Source organism: Manacus vitellinus, unplaced genomic scaffold (genome assembly GCF_001715985.3).
Source record: "Manacus vitellinus isolate BGI_N305 unplaced genomic scaffold, ASM171598v3 scaffold_11_pilon, whole genome shotgun sequence".
Taxonomy (NCBI): Eukaryota; Metazoa; Chordata; class Aves; order Passeriformes; family Pipridae; genus Manacus; species Manacus vitellinus.
In genome coordinates, this window is record NW_021938895.1 from 11,098,951 (window position 1) to 11,122,938 (window position 23,988).

At 37.3% G+C, this 23,988-nt stretch overlaps 1 protein-coding gene across 3 annotated transcripts in view; it reads left to right on the forward strand.

Moving 5' to 3' along the window:
• ROCK2 (Rho associated coiled-coil containing protein kinase 2) overlaps window positions 1–16,501 on the forward strand; it is a 98,987-nt gene extending 82,486 nt beyond the window's left edge. For 2 of the 3 annotated variants that reach the window (XM_018088833.2, XM_018088835.2), the window contains 13 exons: window positions 556–659; window positions 790–976; window positions 1,208–1,301; window positions 1,416–1,510; window positions 2,166–2,345; window positions 2,492–2,660; window positions 5,741–5,811; window positions 6,789–6,877; window positions 7,627–7,705; window positions 7,908–8,169; window positions 8,752–8,965; window positions 13,080–13,186; window positions 14,390–16,501. In XM_018088833.2, the coding sequence (XP_017944322.2) occupies window positions 556–659; window positions 790–976; window positions 1,208–1,301; window positions 1,416–1,510; window positions 2,166–2,345; window positions 2,492–2,660; window positions 5,741–5,811; window positions 6,789–6,877; window positions 7,627–7,705; window positions 7,908–8,169; window positions 8,752–8,965; window positions 13,080–13,173 (1,638 nt within the window). In that variant the 3' untranslated portion in view covers window positions 13,174–13,186; window positions 14,390–16,501. The remainder of the gene's footprint in view (window positions 1–555; window positions 660–789; window positions 977–1,207; window positions 1,302–1,415; window positions 1,511–2,165; window positions 2,346–2,491; window positions 2,661–5,740; window positions 5,812–6,788; window positions 6,878–7,626; window positions 7,706–7,907; window positions 8,170–8,751; window positions 8,966–13,079; window positions 13,187–14,389) is intronic. The other variant, XM_018088836.2, reaches the window with a different exon arrangement.
• Window positions 16,502–23,988: the final 7,487 nt, after the last annotated feature.

Genomic DNA, 23,988 nt, shown 5'->3' on the forward strand with positions numbered 1-23,988 from the left:
ATATAATGTGTCTTTCATTTTTTTAGAGCTGTAGATTTGTATCAATTTCATGAAATTTTGAATTTCAAATTATTTTCTAATCTATTTTTCCCTTCCTCCTATATTTCTTTTTGTTCTTTAACTGTCACATGGGTTTCACGGATTTGTATGATTAGAATCTAAACAGCATGTACTTAATTACGTCAGACAAAGATTTAAAATAGTAGAGAAAAATCAATTCATTTTCCTTGCTTCTGATACTTCCAGTTTTCTATCAAATAGTGATTTTCACATTTAGAGTATCTTTAACAGTATGTTTACAAACATAGAAAATGTATATCATACATCTACCCGTTCACAAATATACAAGTTAAAAAAAGAACAACAAAAAGTAAAATAACCAAAACACATTTGTGAATGATGACATTTAGATAAGTTTAGAGAAGGTATTGCACAGTTACCCTCTAATTAGAGTGTGTGATTAAAGAATTGCATACAATGTCGTCTTGTATAATTTTTGTGGACTTTCAAGAATACAGAAAATCACATAAGTTTCTTGCTAACTTTAAATTCTAGACTTTGTATAAGACGCAAGTTCGAGAACTTAAAGAAGAATGTGAGGAAAAGACCAAAATTTGTAAAGAAATGCAGCAAAAGATACAAGAGTTACAGGATGAGAGGTAGGTTTTGCTAGTTGTACTACTAATACATAAAAGATTAGGATGGCTATTTGTTGTTTTCTTCCCTGCCCTTGCCCCCACCCCTACATTACCCAATTTAAAGTTAAAAATATATGTCAATAATTTGCAGAGATTCCTTGGCTGCTCAACTAGAGATTACTTTGACAAAAGCAGATTCAGAACAACTTGCCCGTTCCATTGCTGAAGAGCAGTACTCTGATTTGGAAAAAGAGAAGATTATGAAAGAGCTGGAGATTAAAGAGATGATGGCAAGGCATAAACAGGAACTTACTGAGAAAGATGCCACCATAGCTTCGGTGAGTTGTATGATTTGTAATTTTGGTAGAGGTTGTAGAGCTTGAGTTTTATTTGCAGTTTGAGTTATCCATTGTTATTTAGTATACTCAGAGGTATACAAGAGATATATCTAACATTTTTGAAATATTTATTTTTTATGATTGAAATTCAATCATAACATTGAATGTTTCTTCATGCATCTTTCTGACCATTCATTCTTCTGTGCCCCTACCCCTCTTTTCTTTTTCTAGTTGGAGGAAGCAAATAGGACACTAACCAGTGATGTGGCTAATCTTGCTAATGAGAAAGAAGAACTAAACAATAAACTGAAGGAAGTACAAGAACGTATGTATTCTGTGAACCAAATGTACTTTAATTTGAAACCAGTTTTATTCTTTAGTAGTACTGTTTTCTTTTGTAATGACTTTTCATGGAATTTTTTCAATTACCTTGCTACAGAAATTACAAAACTAAAAGAAGAAGAAACAAATATAGGAAATATTAAAGCACAATTTGAGAAACAGTTGTTGACTGAAAGAACATTAAAAACCCAGGTAAGCAAATGTGTTTAAATGAATGTAGAGATAGTGTTCATGAATTAAATAATTTATAATAGAAAACTTTCCATGGTAAACTATTTATATGTACCGTTAATGCTTTATTCATTTTAGCCCTGAAAAAAAAATACTGATTTTTTTTCTCTCCTCTACTAAGTAGACTTTCATTGTAGTGAAACTGGATCCTTGTGATTCATCATAGAGGAAATTCTAATCCAGGTGCATTCCACCAGCAAAAGTCTTCATTTCTCTCAAATTATTTGATATTTTACTGGTTTCAGTCTTGATTCCTCTATAAGTTCTATAAAGAAGTATATTTCTGATTTTAATCCAGACTGTTTTTTAGAACAAGTGGCATTTTAATGCAAATATATATATTGGGTCTAACTAGTGAAAATGGAGGGAATTATTTAAATGAGATGAGTGGAAGTGTTCACAGCTAATGCTTTCTTAAAGTAAACGTGGCATCATTACCTTCTTTTCAGTTATAAGTAATACATGGAATTAAAGCAAGTTTATATTACTGGATTACAGAGGTGTTAGTTTACAGTTAGAAGTGCCTGGTTGTAGACAGAAGACTTTATTTCTTCACAATGTAGCTCTGTGTATTTATTAGTGTGGTTTTTGTCTCTTTTTTCTTTACCATGGAAAGGCTGTGAATAAATTGGCTGAGATCATGAATCGGAAGGGTCCAGTCAAACGTGGATCTGACACTGATGTACGGCGGAAGGAAAAGGAAAATAGGAAGCTGCATATGGAACTGAAGTCTGAACGAGAAAAGTTAACCCAAATGATGATCAAATATCAGAAGGAAATAAATGAAATGCAGGCAGTAAGATCCTTTTGCAAATACAAACATTGCAGCATTTTCTGTAATATTGTACAATTGGCTACAAATTCTGCGTGATTTTCTACTTACATTTTATCTGAGTAACCAAATATTGGGATAATAGGAAATCTTGTAATTTATCCCTACAGCAAATTGCAGAAGAGAGTCAGATCCGAATTGAACTGCAGATGACTCTGGACAGCAAGGACAGTGACATTGAACAGCTTCGTTCCCAGCTGCAGTCCCTGCACATTGGGCTGGACAACAGCAGCATTGGCAGCGGGCCTGGAGATGCTGAGGCAGATGATGGATTCCCTGGTATGTTAATCTTAATAATATTTCTGCATTAACTGGGTTTATATCAATGTTTTACCATGGAAGCTGATGATCTGATGATTCTGTGACTTTTCATCTTCATCTATTTTATACCATCTTATCAATCCTTTGATAGGGATCACTATCCACCTACTAACAATCTGTCTGTAATCATACTTCATCTTGAAATTTATTTTTAAAAATTCTATTGCACACCATTAGAGCTGAATATTTTTTTCACTTGTGGTGGTTCCTTTGCAGTTACTGTGTTTATGTGATGAAATATAAAACTAATACTCTCTTCACAGAGATTCTGTTCTGACTTCTTTTCTACTTTTCCTCCTTTATGCTTTATGTTTAGTCCGTATCACTCAATCCCACACTATGGAATCCATGTCCTTTACCTATCAGCACTCTTCCACCTCTGTCAGTATTGCCACTAAGCCTTCCAGTTCTCGCATGCTTCTTGATTCTGATTCTGACTCAGAGGAAGAACCTTTGTCTTGTTCACACAGTCCTACAGAAGTTGATAGCACAGGTGACATGCCTGAGAAGTGTTTGGCTTTGTTCTTACTGTGTCCTTTTTTCTGTTTCAGAACTAACACTCTTAATGCATTATTAAAACAAAGAAACATAAATCTGGCAGTTAACACGCTAAACTGACAGTAAATATTGCCATCAAAGACACAAGAAAGTTTGCATAAACAAATAAATGGCTTGTTTTCTCTAAACGTTTGCAAATACTTGCTGCCATGTCTTAAACTACCATTTTTATTAAAGCATTGAATAAATGAGCCTTATGGCCTTGTTTTCAAGGTAGCATCTCTCCAGTGTCTGCAGCTATCTGTATGACCCTAAGGTACTGGATACCAAAAAGTCAAATCTGTGTTAAAGTGAAGTATGGAAACATCTGACTCCTCACATCTAAACATTTGTGATCTTCTTGTAGAAATTCAATCTTCTGAGTATTACATTGTTTTGCCTTAATTTAAATCTTATATTTGATTCTTTTGTGGTAAGGCAAGCAAGATTTGTTAATTTTCCCAGATACATAAAGTATATAATGAATGATAAGACTCCAGTAAAACACAACTCTGTTCTACTAATTCTATGTTCATTTTATATGACTGCACCTACACTCTTTTGAACAAAGCTTCTGTTTACTGTTAATATCATAGGTGGGTTTTTTAGTTGCATTCAAATTCCTGTATGTCACTTGAGGTTCCTTTAAAGTGTGAATACCTTTCCACTGAAGGCAAAACTTCTTTTAGGATATCGACATTACTGCATCGAACTAGAGTAAACACTAATGTATTTTTCTCTATTTTCCTCATTCTCTGTTTTTTACTATGAGGCTTCTAATGAAAGAAAAGTTATGTACATACATAATTTTTTCTTGTTAGCTGCTGTCGTGGTTTGTGCATGGATTTCTTTTGTTCTAAAGTAGAAATCATATCTAAGCTAGGACTTCTTGCTGACATAATTACAACAGGTCGTTGTAATTATGGTCATTGATTATGAGGTATGATCGTTGTGTTTTGTTGTTTCTTTCCCTCCTATTGCTTTATAAGCATGTACTGTGAAAATTTTTGAATATTCTGTCCTTTCTCTGATCTGTAATCATTGAAGAATTATAATCAGAAACTCCTTTTGTCCAATTTCGTGCAATGATATTAGAGATTACAGAGAAAAATAGGAAAAACATTATATTTTAGGAAATAAGAAAAGCATGCATACTTTTTGCCCTACACATGCTTCCTGGATGTGGGGTAGGATTTTTTTTTCATCAGCATTATGCTTGCTACATTTTGTATCAGGTGTAGTTGAAAGGAACAATGTAAGTGGCAGGTATGAGGCCAAATACATTTTATAGAACTGCATCATGTACTCAGTGTATACATTAAAATGGGTTATCAACAGCAATGCTGGTAGAGCGATAAATGTTGAAGACTGTGTATCTGAATACATAACCTTGCTTCAAGTCTCTCTAGGCACAATAACAATTCTATGAATATCTAATAACTATTTGTTATGCTACATTAAACATGGGCAGGAACCTGCAAATGCCCTCTGGTGAGAAAGAAAATAACATTTGCAATTTTGGAGCATGTTTTTGCTCCTTCCATGGTTTTGTGTTTGTTAATGCTTAAGGCTTCATTATTTTTGACTTGGAGATTCCTCAGCAGCAGTACAGGTTATGTGCTAGGGTAGAAAACTCTTTGGAAAAATATTATTCCAATTGAGTAGTTGCTCCTAATAAAACAGAAGGGAAAGAAGTGCTTGTGTTAACTGCAGCTATAAAAATAGGGTCAAAGGCTATGTGATCCGGTGTATCACCCACCACTGAGAAAGTGTGATCCTGGTGAGCTTTTGCTTGTGTCAGTACTATAGTTACTACTGTAAATGTGTGTGTCAAGCAACAGCTGAGCACTTAATAATGTTGATAAATCAAATCTGACTAATGTACCAGTGTAATATAAAATATTGCAAGTGTATGAAAGGGCAGTTGAATTCAGGCAAGGCCTAAGGATTAACCAAAAATTACTTATTTTGGATTAGAAAGCCTAGGAGATACAGGCAGAATTAGAGAAAAGAAAAATTTTCAGACCAAAAAGTATGAATTAGAATACTAAACTGACATTTTCCCTGGCATATGGGTTATTTGTGGTGGTAATTTGGCTTTTTTCGTCTTGAACTGGATATTGTGTGGTCTGTACTAATACCTTTAGATGCTGTTGTAAAAGGTAAAGGTTGATAGACATAAGGCTTTTACGACTTGAAAAAATTACTAAAGGGAATGTGTGTGCTACAATTGCAAGTTTGCTCTTTCCCTTCCTCCTCATGCTTACTACTTTTTTGTGATTGCATTGCTGGTTACTGTCTGTATTCATTAAAGATTATTTAATGTATTCCTGAACATTTACTGTGCTAAACTTTGCAAGACCTTGTACTGTTAAATAGGTCTTATGTTTGCTCTGTTGCTTTATTATTGATCTTTGATAACTATTTTAAAATGCACAGTAGTCTCAAAAATTATGTTTTGTGAATATTTATGTTCTTTAATATATATATATCTATTTCAGAATCAAGATTGGAAGGCTGGCTATCACTGCCTGTTAGAAATAACACTAAAAAATTTGGATGGGTTAAAAAGGTAAGAAACCCAGATTTCTGGTCTTGTTTCATGCGTAGTCTGGATTTTAATTTGAATGCAGATTTTCAACGCTTCCATTTTTATTTTATATGTGTTTTCTCATTACTTAAATGTATAAAATATGTTAGCTGGGATAGCTACCTCTGAGGGGAGCAACTTAGGACAATTTAAATATGTTAAGACACTTCTTTGTCCAGCCAGAGGTGAGAACAATCATTCATGGTCTTCAAACATTTATACATGCAGCTGTAAGCATTCCCAACAGTATTTCATAGCTGAAATTCAGCAGAGTCTGGAAGCAGATGCCTTTGACAATTTCTTTATTTAGGAGATAAAACTAGCAACTACTTATCTGCCTTGTGCAGCCTTCACTTGTTTACTGCTCCTCAGTAACGTCTTTGATAGGTCTTTGTCCAAAATGTAACATACACATTTTCATACCAGTTTGCTTATTGCTCAGTCATACCGTTAATTCTAGCCAAAATCCTAGAAATAGGGCATCTTCTAGGTAATTAGGTTTTTAATGAATATTGCTGGCTGTTCTGGTAAGTATAATAGTGATCTTTTTAGGTATGATCTCTATTAGTTGTGACCTGCACACAGTCATCATAAGATGACACTGACTCTACCAGTTCAAGTAAAAATTAAATCAATAAAATAGAAAGGAAAAGCTTTTATCTTACTTTCTTCCAGACTTCAGATTTGTCTCTTCACAGATACTTAAATCTGTTTAGGTATCAATTAGTCCGATAACATATATTGATTTATCCAGTAATCAGGATTTCGTTTGTTGTGCAGTGAATTTCTTGGCAAATCATGGACTTAGCATACAGTACTGTTATTGTTTATTTAGGTACCATTTAATAAAATCATAGAAAAATATCAATGCAACATCTGTGGTAATTACTGTGACATCTCTGACCTCTGTGATGAGCTGGATTAAAACGTGTATTTTATCATTTTCTGTCTCCTAACAGTATGTAATTGTAAGCAGTAAGAAGATCCTGTTCTATGACAGCGAACAAGATAAAGAACAATCTAATCCCTATATGGTATTGGATATAGAGTAAGTACTGCCATGTGTGATTCTTTCTTCTGATTTGCAGGTGAATTTTGTTGAAATGATTGTGACCAAAGGCCTTTTGAGATCCAGTCTGGGATCACAACGTCACATGGGGCATTTTTTTTTTTAAATTTGAACTACAGAGCTGGGCCCTTAGGGTACCCACTGTGGGAAAGAGTTGGGTTTGCTGGTGCAGCAGCAGCAGCAGCATGGTGCTCAGACTGATCCAGGGAGCTCCACTGAGCCTGATGTAACTGAACTGCTCCCACGAGCTCAACTAGACCTTCCTCACATACACATGGGAGCAAAACATGATTAGAGAACTGTAGCAGAGAGGCTATAATTTTCAGTGTTCTATATTTTCTCTTACAACGTGTCCTTACAGGTGGGTTGTATAGTTAATTAATTTTCTTAATAAATGCAGAATGTGTGTATTAGAGGTTGGAGCGCAGGGAGAGGATTATGTTAGAAAGCTGCCAGCAATCATTAAAGTCACATGATGGTGGTTTTATTTATCAGTACTGTTATTTTTTTTGCAAATATAGCTGGATTCTTGTGAGTTCTTTTTATTTAGGGTTTTGGGAGTTCATGTGCGGGGTTGAAAGATAGGACTGGATCAAGTGATGAGAAATTTGTACTGACAAATCTTTAATGGCTCTAAGTCTTAATGTGTATCCTAACTTAATCTGTCAAGTTAAATTTATTAGTTTGGTAACATTCATTTTTGTGCTTACTGAAATAATTTCCTATAGCAAACTCTTCCATGTCCGACCAGTCACTCAGACTGATGTGTACAGAGCAGATTCCAAGGAGATTCCAAGGATATTCCAGGTATTCATTAATAAATTAATGTTTCTAGTGTAACAGACATGGTATTTCACACATTGTCAAAAATATTGTCTAATGAAATATTTACTAAAAAATTATTGAAAAATCACTTCTGTTGTAATTCTTCAATCTTTCTACTTAGATAATTACTCTGAATTTACATTTGCCATCTAGGAGTACTGAGATTATTTTGCTTTGATTCTAGATTCTATATGCTAATGAAGGAGAGAGCAAAAAGGAACAGGAATTTCCTGTGGAGCCCATGGGAGAGAAATCAAATTACATTTGTCACAAAGGACATGAGTTTATACCTACCCTTTACCACTTTCCAACCAATTGTGAAGCTTGTATGAAGCCACTGTGGCATATGTTTAAACCTCCTCCTGCTCTGGAATGTCGCCGCTGCCACATCAAATGTCACAAAGATCACATGGATAAAAAAGAAGAGATTATAGCGCCTTGCAAAGGTAAATAGCAAGTATTTGAATATGCATATAGTGCTGGAGTCACAAGGCATTCTGATAGGTCAGAGGACTCTAGTAATGGTCTGACACCAACTAAATGTAAACAGGTCAGTTTTTCTTTTATTAATATGTAACCATCAGCACCTTTCCAAGGGTGTCTCTGTGAGGGTCACTCACTGCTGTGAGTTAATGGCATGTGACCGTGATACCTCTGTACCTGTTGTGTTGGCAGCCTCATGCAGTAAAGCAGGGTGCTTGTAAGGCTGCTCACACTGTGTGTTGTGCTCTTTGTGTTAGTGGGTGTTATGGAAGAGATGACATTTGGTGAAGGTTACGCGTTGTGACTCAATGTTATATAATTTTTTGGGCTCAGGCACACACTCTTCCATAGTACTAAATTGTTACTCTCTAAATATAAGGAGGAAGCACTGCCAGCAGCCAGGAAACTTAATTTGGCAAAATTTGGTTCATTTTCTTTTGATTTCACTGTGTTGACTCTGAGAGTACCATAATCTGACAACTAATGTTGGGACGTCTTTAGAATAATAACAGTATACATTTTTATTTAAAAAATTATTATTACAGTGTACTATGATATTTCTACGGCAAAGAATCTACTACTGTTAGCTAATTCTACGGAAGAACAGCAAAAATGGGTGAGCCGACTGGTGAAAAAAATACCCAAGAAGCCTCCAGCACCAGACCCCTTTGCTCGATCTTCTCCCAGAACTTCCATGAAGGTACAGCCAAACCAGTCCATCAGACGACCAAGTCGACAGCTTCCTCCAAACAAACCAAGGTGACACAAGGGCTGCTATTTAAGTTATTGCTTTAAACGTTTTACTACAATTAATGTCATATAAGTTGATAAGAATAATTGACCACAAATGTTGTTGGCTAGTGACGTGTGATCTAGCAGGTAATCTTCTATAAACCTCAGTTAAGTTACAAAAAGGTCCACTAGAAGAGCCACCATGTTTGTTCCCTTGTTTAAAGGACCTTGCACTGTGTGTTAGTTAACTCTACCATATTGATAATGGCTCTTACTTGTAACAGGCAGAACTTGTACCATCATCTGTGGCCTAATACTTCCTGTGAACTGATAGGGGAAATGGTGTTCAACCAGGCAAAGAGTCACTGAGAAGGGGTGTGAAGACTTAAAAAAAAAAAATAAAATTTTAAAAATTTTCAATGTGGCCACTACAGTACCCGATTTGAAGTTGAGCAATGATGATGTTAGGTGTTTGTGGTTCTGATGAACCTTGGAGAGAATTAGGTGCCTTCAAAAAGCAGACTAGAAGGCCTTACACGTCACAAAAAAAACTACCTGTATTTCATTTCTTATTGCTCGGTTTTGAGGCATGTGTTTAAATTCCTGCCCTACTCTAAAGTTAGACAGTTGACTGGGGATTTGTATGTTTATGTGTGTTTCATCTGACCAAATGTATGTATTTCCGTGTCTGACTCCATTTAGGAAGAGTTTTGTCAGGGTTCTTGTCCTAGTGTACAAAAGGAGGACACAGCTGATATGGCGAATCTTGCTTCTGTGTCTCTGCCTCTGTGGGTTCCACAGTGTAAAGCCTGTTGCTGTAGTGGTAGGCACCTGTCTGAGCATCTCTTGTGCTTTGAAAGAGAGCAGGAAGATGGGAGGCAGAGGGTCACTATTTGGTCAAGTCATTTACCCAAAGGGTGAGAGAATTTGGTTTCAATTCCTTATTCAACCTAGAAGAACTCATGCTCATGTCTCATGATTCCTAAAAGTGATAGCATTCTGCAGGTAGCATTTATGTGATTGCACAGTGCAGAGTTTCTGGTTTTCTTCCAGTGTACCTTTTTCATGACCTGCAGCACTAGCTAATATTGTGCTTCTATCAGTCCCCAGTTGCTGGCAGCCTGTGAAAAGGTTGGCCTGACTTGTTTTGTTTGCTACAGTATTCCAGCAGTAATGGACAGTTCAGCAAAGGCTTAACATTTTTCTCCAGAGAGGTAATTTGGCAGTGGCTGGACAGGATTGCTGTCCTTATGTCTGTGACCAGACTGGCACCAGTGTCTCAGCTGGCTGGGTGAGAACAGGGTTGAGTTGACAGAGTTACAGGAGGGAATGCAGGGAAGTGCTTGCTGTGATGCTGCTGTTACTCCAAAACATCCTTATGCTGCAAAGAGTTACATCTTAAACAAATATTGGTATTTTAATGGGTGGAAATGCATAGTGAAAGGACTTGAATTAACTTGATTTCACTTCCCTCCTAACTTTCATGCAGTCTAATTTTTGGTGATTTAATTTACGTATTTAAAAGAGAGTCAGACCTCATAATTTGGATTTTAAATTAATAGATTTTTTTTATTATAATCATGAAGGAAAAAGGGTTTTAATCACTTTTTAGGGACCCACTATTGAAGAGTTTCTTTGTGCAAAACTAATGAAAATATCAATGATAGGATTGAAGCACAAATCACGGAAACATTCATGACAACTTGGAGGACAAGCAGAATGCTTTTCTTCTGCATGGTGTTTACAGTCTAATTTAGTAGCATTATTCTGTTTCTTACTGTTAATATAATACTGTATATTATAAATTCTGATTCTTTTTCAATAGCTATTCTTAGATGTTCTGAAAATAATTTTTCTCCTTCCAACATCCTTTTTTCAATCTTCATGACCTTTTGTACAAAATGGTATAATAACACACTATTTACCATTCTATACTGGTGGAAAAAGGGGGAGGATGAATATTTTTGTATGTAAACCATTTTACTTTTTCAGTTAAAGTTTCCGAGTTAGCTTTGCAAATGTACCTAACAGATGAAAAGTGTAGCTCTCTGAGGTCATGTCACCTATCACCTTACTAATGCAGGTCTGTCAAACCAGTGGAAATTTGTATGGATTTAAACACCTTTAATTAAGAAACCACATACTCATAAATTACTGTAATGGCTATGGCCAATTTATATCTGACTGGTGCTTCTATGAGGCTTTTGTGGAAGGGCTTACCATATGGAATAATTAATTTTTCTTTATGAACTTATTAAGAATGAAGATGGGGACTGAGTGGCTGAAGCAGTGGGTCCTGGCAGCAGGGCAGGCTCTGGGACCACACCAAAAGGAGCACAGCCAGATGATTAAAGGAAGAGGTTATCTGCCTCTGTTCACTCCATAGTCTGCTGCAAGATAGTGCCTCTGTGTCTGAGCCCTGAAATTCCAGCTAGACAATGACACACTGGGGAAGGACCAAGCAGAGGCCACCAGGATGGTCAGAGCAGATGCCTGAGGGAGCTGGGCTTGTTCAGCCCGGATGAAGGACATCTCCAGGGACTGTCATAGCAGCCTGCCCTGGCCTGTGGGGAGGTATCCAAGAGACGGAGCCAGGCTCTGCAGTGCTGCATGGTGGGAGGGTGAGAAACAAGGGGCTCACTTGAACCAGGAGACTTTCCAGCTGGATAGAAGGAAAAGCCAATGCAGGGAGGCAGGCTGGTGAGGTTGGACAGGCTTCAACCCTGGAGGCTTCCAAGACCTGAGAGGACAAGGCCTTGAGCATCCCAGGCTGGCCTTGGCTGGTCTTGGCTGGCCTCCTGCTTTGAGCAGGAGGTTGGGCTAGAAACTTCATGAGCTTCCTTCCAAGCTGCATGGTCCTAAAAATGCTGTCCCTCCTAGGAATTTCACACAGTGATTGTTTCTCCAAGGTTTTTATGACTGTTGTTCTTTGTGATGAATTAAGAAAGGGCAAACAAGATTTTCCTACAGACCAGATAATTTCTGTTTAGCTATCTGTTCGATCATGCCAAAAGAATAATTTCAAATTGAAAAAAAATCAACTTTAATATATTTTAATTCCTAATTAATTAAGTTTTATGGCTGTAGTTTATATAACAAATTAATATTGAGCCTTTTCAGGGCTATATCACATTTAAAGGTTTAGTTTAAAACTTTAAAACCTAAAAATGCAAATCCTCCTGAAACCTTTTTTGTTTAGAGCATGTGATTAACTATATTAAACAGTGTAGTCTGTTTACACTGATGCTCTGTTAGAGTAAGGTTTCTATGTCTGCCTCCTATGCCTGGCATATAATCCTGATTAAAAATCCTTTGAGCTCACTGAAGAGACGACTAGACTGGGTTTCATTTCTTGTAGCTATAGCAGTTGAGAAGTTACTACTTAAGATAGTTGTCTAAGATCCTTCAATAACTACAGAAAGAGATGAATGCTTCTAGACAGTGATTCACTCTATCCCAAAACAAATGTCTTAAAAAAGTAAAATGACTCATTTGCTGACAGAGTTTGCCTTGCTTGCTTTCTTTGTTCTATAGTGACCATAGAAGGAGCACAGACAGCGAGGCCCAGAGAACAAGTTGATATATCCTCTTTTTTGGCATTGCTTAGATTTAAGCCATGAGCTACAGAATAGCTGTATAGCGTAATCACGCTGTATTTGGGATACAGTAAAATAATGCTGTATTTTGTATGTTTAGAGGAAGGTTTCTTATTCATTGTTCTGTTCAGCAATCAAAATTACTTGATTTTCTTGGAAAAATTGTTAGCTTTGCATTGTTGTCTGGAAAGGGATAAAAGGAGAGCATAAAACCACCTGAGTCAACAAGAACAGCAGCAAAACAAAAAGCAGCTAATTTTATAAAATGTACTTGTTGGTCTTTCCTACTGAAATTTTTTTTGGAAATAAATCAATATGGTAAGTGTTCTATATTGAATTAAAGGATTTTTGAGATGAATTTTCAATGAGTACAATATTCCTAGCTTACATGAACACTGAATCTTGATATTCCATGATAGACAAAGGAACAAACCCATCTACCTAAAATAGTCTTTTAGTTAAAAAGGTTTAATGATAACAAAAGGAATTGGGAAGACTTTCATAGAAGTGTGACACTCATTAAACATCAAACCCTCCTGTTGCAGATTACTTGATCTGGCATTTAAGGACTGGGATTGGTCATTTGATGATGTTGATGATATTGATGGTGATGATGATGACGATGTTTTTGATTTCTGAAGAAGTATAAGGGGTAAATCTAAATAGAGAGGAATGGATTTGTTTGCCTTTGAATACAGCATGCTATGTTGGATTTTGTTTCTCAAAGCAGAGAAAATACAAGATCTCATTTTAATATTTTAAACAGTGAAAATGAGATTCTGTTGAACTTTTAGAGGAGTAATTTTCATTAGAACAAGTTGTTGCCTTTGTCAGTGTTATCATTTTTCTAATTTTAGATCTTTTTTTTTTCCAAATTCATGTCTGCCTGCCTGAAAAAAAACCCTGCTGTTGTCAGTCATTGCTCATCTATAATGCTAATACTTTTAACCTCAGCAGAGAGTATTTGAAGGATAAAAGGAAGATAGCAGCAGCTGGATGTTTAGCTGAAATAGACTTAGCATTTACAAATACTTTTCATTTTTAAACTTTTAATATAAACTGACTATGGCTAGCAGACATGAAATCACTGGAGTTCTGCATTTTTCTTTTCTACCTTGTGTTCTGAAGTGAATTTGACTTGGCTTTCCTTTGCAGTGCTGTGCTTTCTGGGTACCTAACCATGCATTTGAAAATTATGTAAACAAACGGGCTTTGCAGCTTCTGTGATGTGGTTTCCTTGACTGCTTTAGGAAAGATCCGACCATTGCAGTGATTTAATTTGTCCCACGGCTTAATTGTGAATGTACTGGAAATAGTGTTACCTATTTTATAGATCTCAGTTTAATCATTTTATATGTTGATGCAATCTTTCATTTACACAGAAAAAAGCCTCTAAATGTTAAATGCCTAAGAATTCTTTCAAACAGTATGTGAGGTTTGTCTCAGCTGTATAAAAGAAGGGGCGATGGCAGCAGCACTGGGGCTGCACCTGAGCTGTGCTCAGGGAACTGAGACATCAGCTCCTGTGGAATTAACCAGCTTAGCGTTCACAGTAACAAGCATTACGTTAATTAAATATACTGCATCTGTATGTACTAAAAGCTTACAAGTCACTAATCTTTTAGAAGTGACTATTACCTTGTGCATATTGTGCCCTCATATATTATAAGGGGGTTTTAACTGATTTGGGATCATAATGCCCAAGGATGTGCTGTCCTTAAGTAACAATGCTGTTGGATGCATTTCTTCCAAGTATGATGATGAGCCCATCTTAAATTAAGACTTTGAAGAAGTATGTTTTTGTCAGATTTACATTTGTTGCATTTACTGACCAACCTTCCTTCTTCTTTTTCAGCTAACTGCTTTCTGTGAATGCAGACACAGTTCAAGGTGATAATTTTCTTCCCATTACAGCAAGACTGAAACATATCCCAAAATATATTAAAAATATATATTTTCCTGAGAGATTGTGCTATATATATCAGAGGTTTACATTTTTGCTGCAATATAAATTACTAATCTCTGAGGGTTTTCCTGTATTCTCCCAAGTGACTGATCAATTGAGGAATGGTTGGCAAATAGTAAAAGGATATGTTAGGTAACCTTTTAAACTCTGTTCCACAAAAGCAAGACACATACACTACATTTCATTAAAGGATCAAGAGGAATGAATATTAAAATGGAAGAAACTGACTTCTCAGCTTTTGTAAAGATGCCACCAGCACGTCTGCAAGTAGAACCGGAGGAAGATCCACCATAGTGATATAGACTGCATCTGTAAGAAGTGACCATTATACTGTGTATATATATTGTACTGTAATACTGCAAGAGGGTTTTAAAAATCTTTCCACTTTATTTTTTTATGCTTATTAATCAGATACCGTTACTTATTGCAGTTGCAACTATGCACTTGTATAAAGCCATACTGTTGAAGTTTATATCATTCATACACGTCTATCAGAAGCTGCATGTCAGTGTTCAGCAGCTAGTATAGGTTTGAAGTATGTACTAATTTCAGCTATACGTCATCATGGGCAGTCCTGTTTTACCTGTCTAATTGCCTTAATTTAAACTTTTTTCAATTTTTTTTTGCCCATTCTTTCTATTTAAGGAAAAAGAAAGTTTACCGGCTCTTAGAATGCAATTTTGCTTTGTGGCAGAAAAAATAGTGCACTATTTTTACACCTAGTAAGTATATCAATGTCAGCCTATTTTGAATGTATATTGACTGGTTTTAAGGGTGGAGAAGTGTTGGTTACAGAAACAATGTCAGAGAGCATTGGAATTACCAGACCATTTGCTTGTACATGTAACTGCTCATCCAGCCCTTTTTACGAACCTCAATACTAGTTATTGACTTATATTAACCCTCATTAAGTGCTATGAAACTTCATTTTGCCTTGTTTTTGCATACTCTCCTAGATGTGTTTTTTTTTTTTATTTCTGGAAAGAAAAAGAATCTGTGACTATTTTTACATTTCACAACACAATATCCAAGGACTGTCACAAACTTTAAGAAAAGTAAAACATACTGTAGATGTATTTTAAAGTTTTAATCTGGTTCTCTAGCACATAGCTGTAGGCATAGATAAATATTTCAGTAGTGTGTTTTGAGAACTGATAGCTGGGAAGAAAGGGCCTCAGAGGCACTTAATCTGACTTCTTTTTTTTAACTTGGAGTTGTACAAAAAATATAATTTATGTGGGCTCATTCATGATGTGTTCATAATTATCCCAGAAAATGCATGTTTTATACAACTACAGTATGCGATGTTAAACATATTGACAGTAAAAAATATAGTCTCCTATTTGGTCTCTTTATATATATATAAATATATATATATATTTAAAATATATATATATATAAAATATTGTGTGGGAGTGCAGTAATTTAAAATATGATCTAACACTTCAATGAAGGAGGACATTTCACTTTAAATTTGTTTTTGTTTTTGTTTTTTAAAGAGTGTTGAAATGTTTGGAAGGATAGGACCATGATTTATTTAACACTATCATGAAAAGTGAACTTGGAAACACTGAAATACTGAAAATTAAAAAATATATTTACATTTTGTAACCTCTACTGCAGTTCAGCTTAACAGAGCCAGAATGTATTCAGTCTTCTATTTATGCACTCACAAAGTAAAATGTTGTTTGTGAGTTCTTAAAATCGAAGCTAAAACTTTCATATCATTTTTATTAGGTATTCTAACCCAGCACACAGCTACAGTGTTTTTTCCCTGCTTGTTTTGATTTACAGAAGTACGGTATATTTTTAGGTAATGCAGATATGCATAGAGAACAACATTAAAAATGTATACAGTAAAACTGTTTCCGTTCACTGAATGCATAAATATTTTATATATATATATAAAAAAATGTTACATTGTGGGAAGTTCTATCCTTTTCTGAATTGGAGAATATTATATATATATTTTTAAATAAACTATTTGAGTAAGGTAAAATAGTTCCTGAACTTGAGAAGCTGGTAATTAATTGAATTTAATTATAGAGGCAACTACTGCGGCAGACATGGGAAAGGCAAGGACAAAGCCTGTGTGAGGAGGGAACGCAGACTCCAGGGGAGCTGTTTGGCAGCTGCTCCACTGCTGGGGCTGGATCCGTTGCACTTTTCTCTCCCTGGCCTGCCCTCATTTACTGTTAATCCCTGGGGCCCTGTTAAGCTTGACATTTCAGGAAATGTACTATATTATAGTATTTACTGGCCCCAGTTTATACGTTTTGTGCATTTATACATTACAGCAGGCTGTATTGAGATGGTGTCGTAGAGCAATACAGGCTGAGAGAGCACTGGAGGTCCTGTGCTCTGACCTGTACCTCAGAGCAGGGCTAACTTAGCACCGGTTCCTCAAGGCCGGTGGTGTGATGTGTATGAACGTTGATTTGTACACAGGACACAAAAGGCAAAGCTGCTCTTCTGTTCTTCTCACTTGTCCTGCTGTGAAACGCAAAGAACTCTTAAATGCCAGTTCCTGGAGATTGTGTTGTTTCCTTATTGTCCAGTGGTGACCTTTTAACATTTTTGAGAGAAGGGTATATTCATGAACTAAAGAATATTTGTCTTGAAAGCCACAGATGTTTAAACACTTTCATTTTTTAACAGGGTTGTCCCAGCAAACAGGACATTTTTATGACCTGAATGATTTATCTATAGAAAATTCTCTCACTGCAAGTCCTTTTGTTTCACAAGAGTAAACAAGTAGCATAGCCAAGCTGCAGATTAACCTTCTGGAAAAATCAGGGATCAAACTTGGATCCAGAAGCTTCGGACACTTGTAGGGAAGTTGCTCTTTAGTTCCCAATCCAAAAACTCACCAGCAGAGAAGCTGGACAGGAAGACCCCCTTGGAGTTACCGTGTCAGTTGTCAGAAAGACCTTTCTGCAAGGAGATTTCCAGTTCTGTCCTAGTTGTGTGCTGCAATTCCCTTCTTCTAGTGTTTCGTGCCAAAGCGCAGCCCCTTCCAGCACTACCAGCAATCCAGCACCACGTCTGCTTTTACTAGAGGAAAACTGTGGTTCTTGTGCTTGAGCATGGTTGATGCTGTAACCAAAATGTGACACAGAATCACATACCATGTAGGACTTGGAAACATGCAAGAGGCCCATGGATCTCGGCAGTTGGTGACAGGGGCCAGATTAAAAACATCACTGAAATTCCACTGCAAGTGTCCAGATCTCTTACTACCCCTTGATGGCACTGAACCTCCTACATTTTGACAGACATTCAGTGGCTCTCTGAAGGCACCAAGGCCAGGAAAGCTGCCAGTGAAATTGTATGCTTTTTCTCTTTAGTTTCTCAGGCAATGGCAAGTGATCATGAGAAATTTGAGCATTTGTGTTTGTAATCTTATAATCTATTAGTTTCCCATCTAGCTTTGAGAGGATCATCCTTGGAAGAGGATTTATATATTTTGGTTTCAAGTGCCTTTACCCATCCTATGCTTGTGAGGTGATATTTGGCATGCTGCTGTGAAAAGGGAGAATGTATATGAAAACAAACTTCTTACCTGCATTGCATTGCTTTTACAAACTCTCACTGTCTCCTAATTCTGTTTCTGAGGCAGGTGAACATAACAGTACATGGTCCACTTCAGTGAACTTGAGTATTTCAGTCTCTTTCACATTCCTGGATAGTTTGCCTCAGCACTGATGGTAAAATAAGGATTAATTTATTTTATCATAGAATCAGAGACTATCTCAAGTTGAAAGGGACCCATAAGGATCATGGAGTCCAACTTCCTGCTCTTCACAGGACAACCTAAAACTAAATCATATGACCAACAGCATCATCCAGACACTCCTTGAACTTTGACAGGCTTGGTGCCTTTTCAGTGCATTACAGTTTTTTATGGACTGTCATCTCTGCACATAGTACACTTTAAACTGAAAACATTATTTGTTATTTTTAAGATTAGCTTCTGAACCACTTAGGGTTTTATCAGCATCCCAAGGATCATGTGGTTTTTCCTACTGCTTAGAAGTATCCTCCATAAGAGTGGGAAGGAGTCTTCTTTTGGATCTCTGTAAAAGATGTTGAGTGGTTCTGAAACTAGTTTGTGTTCTTGTTTGAAGTTGCCTCTCAACTGGACAGGAATACATTCAGACATTCTCATCTGAGAAATGAGATGAGTCTATGGAGATGTATGTGGCTGAAAAGAGCACCGTGGCTTAACACATCGAGCCTAATTGTCCCCAGAAACTACTGTAGTGAATGGAAAATCTCACTGTAAAACCACAGCTCCAAGAAGTGGGGATGCAGAGGAACTGTAATTTATTGGCACAGGGATGCTGCTTACCAGGCCTTATTAGTGACGATTGGCGTTTGGAGTCTTTGCCTCTTTGTAGGAAGGAAGTGTTGTTTTATAAAGGTAAGAAAGACATGTTACTGCTTGCTAATGGAAGTGTGAAGCCTTGGATTTGACTGCAGCTGGTTCTGCTCCAATAATCTTAAGAGAAGCTCCAGGATAAAAGTGATCTCTCAAAAGGAAAGTCACAGTGAAAGGTAGCAAAATTCAAAGTTATAAATGTATGTAGTCCCGCATACTTTAAAGAAATCTGGAAACACAACGTCGCTCTGAAAAGAAAGGGCAGAGAGAAAAGTAATTTCATTTGTTGAAGGAGCTACATAGAAATACTTTCACAGACAAGACAACCACATGTGATGCTTTGGTCTATTGCCCCATTTTGAGGTCAAGGCCTTCAGTGTTCAAAGCTGTGAGCCTGTTTGTATGTATACTCTTACACTGTGTACCAGTGGGCCTCGTAGGTCATCTAGTTCTTGTCATTTATCATTGCTCTTTGGGGTGTTTTTTGCCTAGGATGCTGTTGCAGCACTGGGTAAGCATGGCCACCCAATAAGAAGTACATCAGGCTTGTGAGATCACTGCCAATCCTCTTCCTTTGGGTCACCAGCTTCAGGCACTGAATTGCCTTGGATATGTGCTACTTTTTATTAACAAGTGGATTGGTGGAAATGTTTTTTGGAGGTATCTGAGATATTAAATAACTTTTTTGAGGCTGAAGGAGCCAGGAGTCCCACTGTCTGAGCCCTGTTTCATATCTGCTTGCCCTGGTGGTGTCTCTTGCCTCAGCTGTGTTCCACTTTCCAATAGACCTTCAAAGCAGATCTTGCACATGGGTGCAGGTCTGGCTGCAGCTTCAGGACTTGCATTTATTTGCTGGATCCCATGGCCTCATGTGTCTGCGTGATGTCCAGCATATTACAGTCCTTGTGTCCTGGAGGCCAACAGATTCAGTAGGATCCGTGTAGCCATTACCTCCCTCTGCAGTGATGGAAGGACTAGATAAATACAATAAGGAGGCTCCCCTGCATGTTTCGTATCCTGTTCAGAGATACAGCAATGGGAGTTGTATTACTGGAAGGTGGGCAAACATGCAAGCTTAAAAAAAAAAACAAAGCTGAGAGAGGAAAGTATCCTTGAGCTCAGAGTCCATGAGGACTGAAAGTTGTGCCAACAGTGCATATCATGGAAAAAAAATTTAAATCTCACAAGATAAGTCGCTCTCTTGAAAGTCAGACCACTGGAATCTGTATTTAGTCAGTTGCTCAAAGGTGAAAGAATTTCTTTACAGTAATTGGGTACTTAAAATATGCTTTACCCGAGCTCAATTTGTGCTTCCTTAGTCATAATTTACATGACAGAGAGGACACTGAGGCATAGGATGTGTATTCTTCCATTTATGATTTTCATATAATACGAGTCAGGTCAGCATCTTGGTATTGCTGGCCAGAGCCTCCAAATTCCAAAGCAGAATTCCAAAGCAGAATTCTTGTACACTGCAGAGCAGGCATATGCACCGATGACTTGCAATTACAATAGGGTGGTAAGTAGAATTGACTTTCAGCATGGAGCCATGTTACTATTCAGTTTAAATCAGAATTATCATTAGCTAACTTCTCTTGTCACATTTTAGGCTGGTGCAGGTTCTGTTCTTTACATCAGTTTCAGAATATTTGACAGATAAAACAAGATGTCTGTCCACTTAATGTTCCCTCCCTGTGAGTCGGTGATAGCACATAATGCACAGAAGTACTTTTTTAGGCTGCTGACAATTTAAGACAGTTACAAGCTGAAATAATGAAACAAAACAGGGTGTTAACAAAATTTTGACAAGTATTTAATTTGTCTTTCAGGTATCCCCAGTTAAATTTCATCAAAAGTATAATTTTAAAAGCCTCTTATTTTAACCCTGGTCCAAAGACTGGGTTATTTTTCAAGACAGAGATGGTGTTTGCCCCAAACTACTTCCAGTGTAGAATGGAATAGTTGACATCTTTAACTTGAAAATATCTGTGTGTCTGTCTTGCCATCAGGCAGGAAACACCTGAGGTCCATCGGGACTCAGGTCTCTGAGACTGCCAAGGTCTTGCAATTGGATCCATCTCAAGTGATGAGCTGTCACGTTCTTAGGTGATGTTTATTGTGGTTCCCAGACACCTGTTTGACCTCAACAGCTATCTCTGAGAACTCTGAAGCATCCTGGAGAACTCTGACTCAAAATCAAGCGAATTAAAATTCAGTACAAATCAAGAACTTAATAACATCTTGAGATTTTTTTTTCAGCTTTCTCACCTTCCAAACTGAGACATCCTCAGAGCATTATTATTGATGAAGGCAACATTTTATGTTTTGCTTAATGCATAAATATGAAATCCAAGTATCGAAGAATTTGGAAGGGAGTGGAACAAACCAGCCTGAAGAGAATTTGGAGGGGAGTAATTATTATTTATCATCGGAGAAAATACATGGCTGGCAAACTACCTCATTTGAGTTGATCTCCACATCTGTGTAGCTTTTCATTTATAACAGTTCCTCCTGTGGGCTCTCAGGGGTTAATTCCTCCCCCCCCCTCTGCCTTACATATGTCCCTAAATAGATAACGATTGTTTGGTGGAGGATACCTCATTTAAAGAAGTGAATGAAGCCATTCTGCAAGTTTTAAGCTGGTTGGGACTGTTCAGCTAATTGTGAATTACTTCCTCCAGACAGTCAAACTGCACTAAAATCCACCTTTGGAGCTGCAGTGGTTGGGAGCATTACTGCCTCCCTGCCCTACTCCTTTCTCTCCTCTTTTAATAGATTAGATTAGCAGAGCCAGGATAGGGAGCAGCTACGTGCACAGCATAGGCCAGTGAGAGGCTTGGGGGTCAGGCAGGGACAGGGACTCCTGAGCAGTCCAAGCAACAGCATCCTTTGCTGGATTAGAGTAGCACAAAGAAACACATCTTTGTGCACAGTTTTACTCTGCACAAAATGCCCTGTGTTAGAAAGGCCCAGAGGGTGGGGGAGAGGATGGTTTTGCACATGTGTTTGATGTTCCTGTTCACTGAGGACAGTTCAGTGCATCAGTTCACATCCTCACTTTCAGGCACGCAGCCTGCTGCCTCGAGTCACGTCCTCATTCCTTCCTCTGGATAGTAAATCTGGTAAATGCTTTCTCTCATACAGTTAAAGTGAGCTTGTAGCTTACCTGTTGCCAAATGCCCAGTCACAGTTCATCATATCCACAGCTGGAGATATTTGGAGTTGTTCAGTGGACTGTACTGGAATTCAGAGCTTGTCTTTGCACAGGCAAGGAAACAAACTTTTTGAAAGCCTTGACAGGGCCCTGGTTTTGTCAGCCAGGACAGGACAGGCTGTGTTACCTTGTGAGCGTGTTGTGAACTGGTGCAATTAGACACGGAGTGTGTAATTCCACACTCACGCAGCATCTGTGAATGGAGCTTTATTACTTCCAGTCCCATGAATAAAAGTGGCTTACTGGCTTACACCCACTGCAATAAATCCAAGCAGCTTTCCCTGCCTGCCTTTGGCTCACTGCTGCATTAGGCAGCAACCAACTTGTGTCCACCTGATACTGATGAATGACAAGTTTAACAAGATTTATCCTCCTTGTGTATCTTGTCTAAAGCTGCTGCCTTTAATCCAGCCACTGAGAAGATTATGCTTTACATACTGGAAAACACAAGGTCAGCGCTTTTATGGGGCTTGCCCAGAACTGGAATGTATGTCTGCTTACAAAAGTGAAGGAAATTACTCTCTGGGAGGAAAAAAGTGTAAAACTATTAACTGCTACTGTCTGATTTGTTCCATATCTCTTGCAGCTTGAATGAGAACTCATGGTCCAGCTTTCCAAGTCCACAAAATTACTTTACCTTAGCTCGTGAATTACCCAACTTTGTTTCTTTTCCTCAGTCTTTTTTTTCACACAGGCTTCTAAGGAGATTTATTCAAAATATGTTACATATCCTATTAAGAACTTTCTTAAATGCAATTTTCAGCATTTTATGATAAAAAAACCAAATTAAGGTGCTGATTCTCAAACCAAAAATGGAGCAGCTTCACTTTGCTGCAGCATCACTCAGGAGTATGAAACGTCAATAACAGAGGGGGTTTGAACTCCATCCAAATCTTTCTCTATCAAGAAGAGGCTTTAATTTAAAAAAAAAATTAAGTGTGTTTCTTTTTTTCATTTTAAGATGCTGGAGCTCTTTAGCATTTGACAGGTTAATATTCAGTCTGATGCTTCAAATAATTAGGGTAAAAGCTGCCCATTTATGACCTGTCATGAATATTTCATTTTCTCTCCATATATGAAAACAGAATAAAAAATCAAATGCAATGAAAATTAACTGTAAGAATGACATTATCAATCTTGAAGAATAGCATTTATTAATATCACCTGAAAAATGTACCACATGCCACCTGCCACCATTTAGACCACTTCAGATACTTTACACAGCTTTAGTAAAATCAGTAACAGAATGTTTACAGTTAATCTCTCAACCAACATAGAAAGATATATATATTTTATTGTAGCAGTAAAAATGCTCATCTTTGACTTGCCCTCAGTAATGTGAGAAATCTAGATCCACAGAAACACCTCTTCCCACCCCTTCCCACTCTAAAAACAAAGCAGCTGTTTTCTGATGGTGAAAGTCCCAGTCTGATTGCTGAGTGTTCACTGGTGGAAACATCTGCTTTTGCACATCCTGCTCCTCCACAAGAGTCCCACAATTTAGCATGTTGCAAAGAAAACCTGCCTCAAATGTCTTCCCATAGGTTTCAGGAGTGTTGGGATCAAGGGTGCCTTGGTTTGTACATGCCAATGAACAGAATACCATAAGAATTCTTTTGAAATGACGTATCTTTTCGAGAATGTAATGAGAAATGAAGACAAGATATGTGATTACTAATGTAACTTTTGGTTTAGAAGGCATTGCTTCCAAAGGCAAAATCCCGTTAATAGTTCTCAAGAATACCCTTTTGCCCTGTTTTACTCTAAGTACTGCAAATTGATTAGAATCTCTGAAGTAAGTCTATGTTCTTCAATACCCTTTAACACAGACAGGCCAAAAACTAATGAACCACAGAGCAGTATCACCAAAAACTGACCAACCCTGGGAGATGA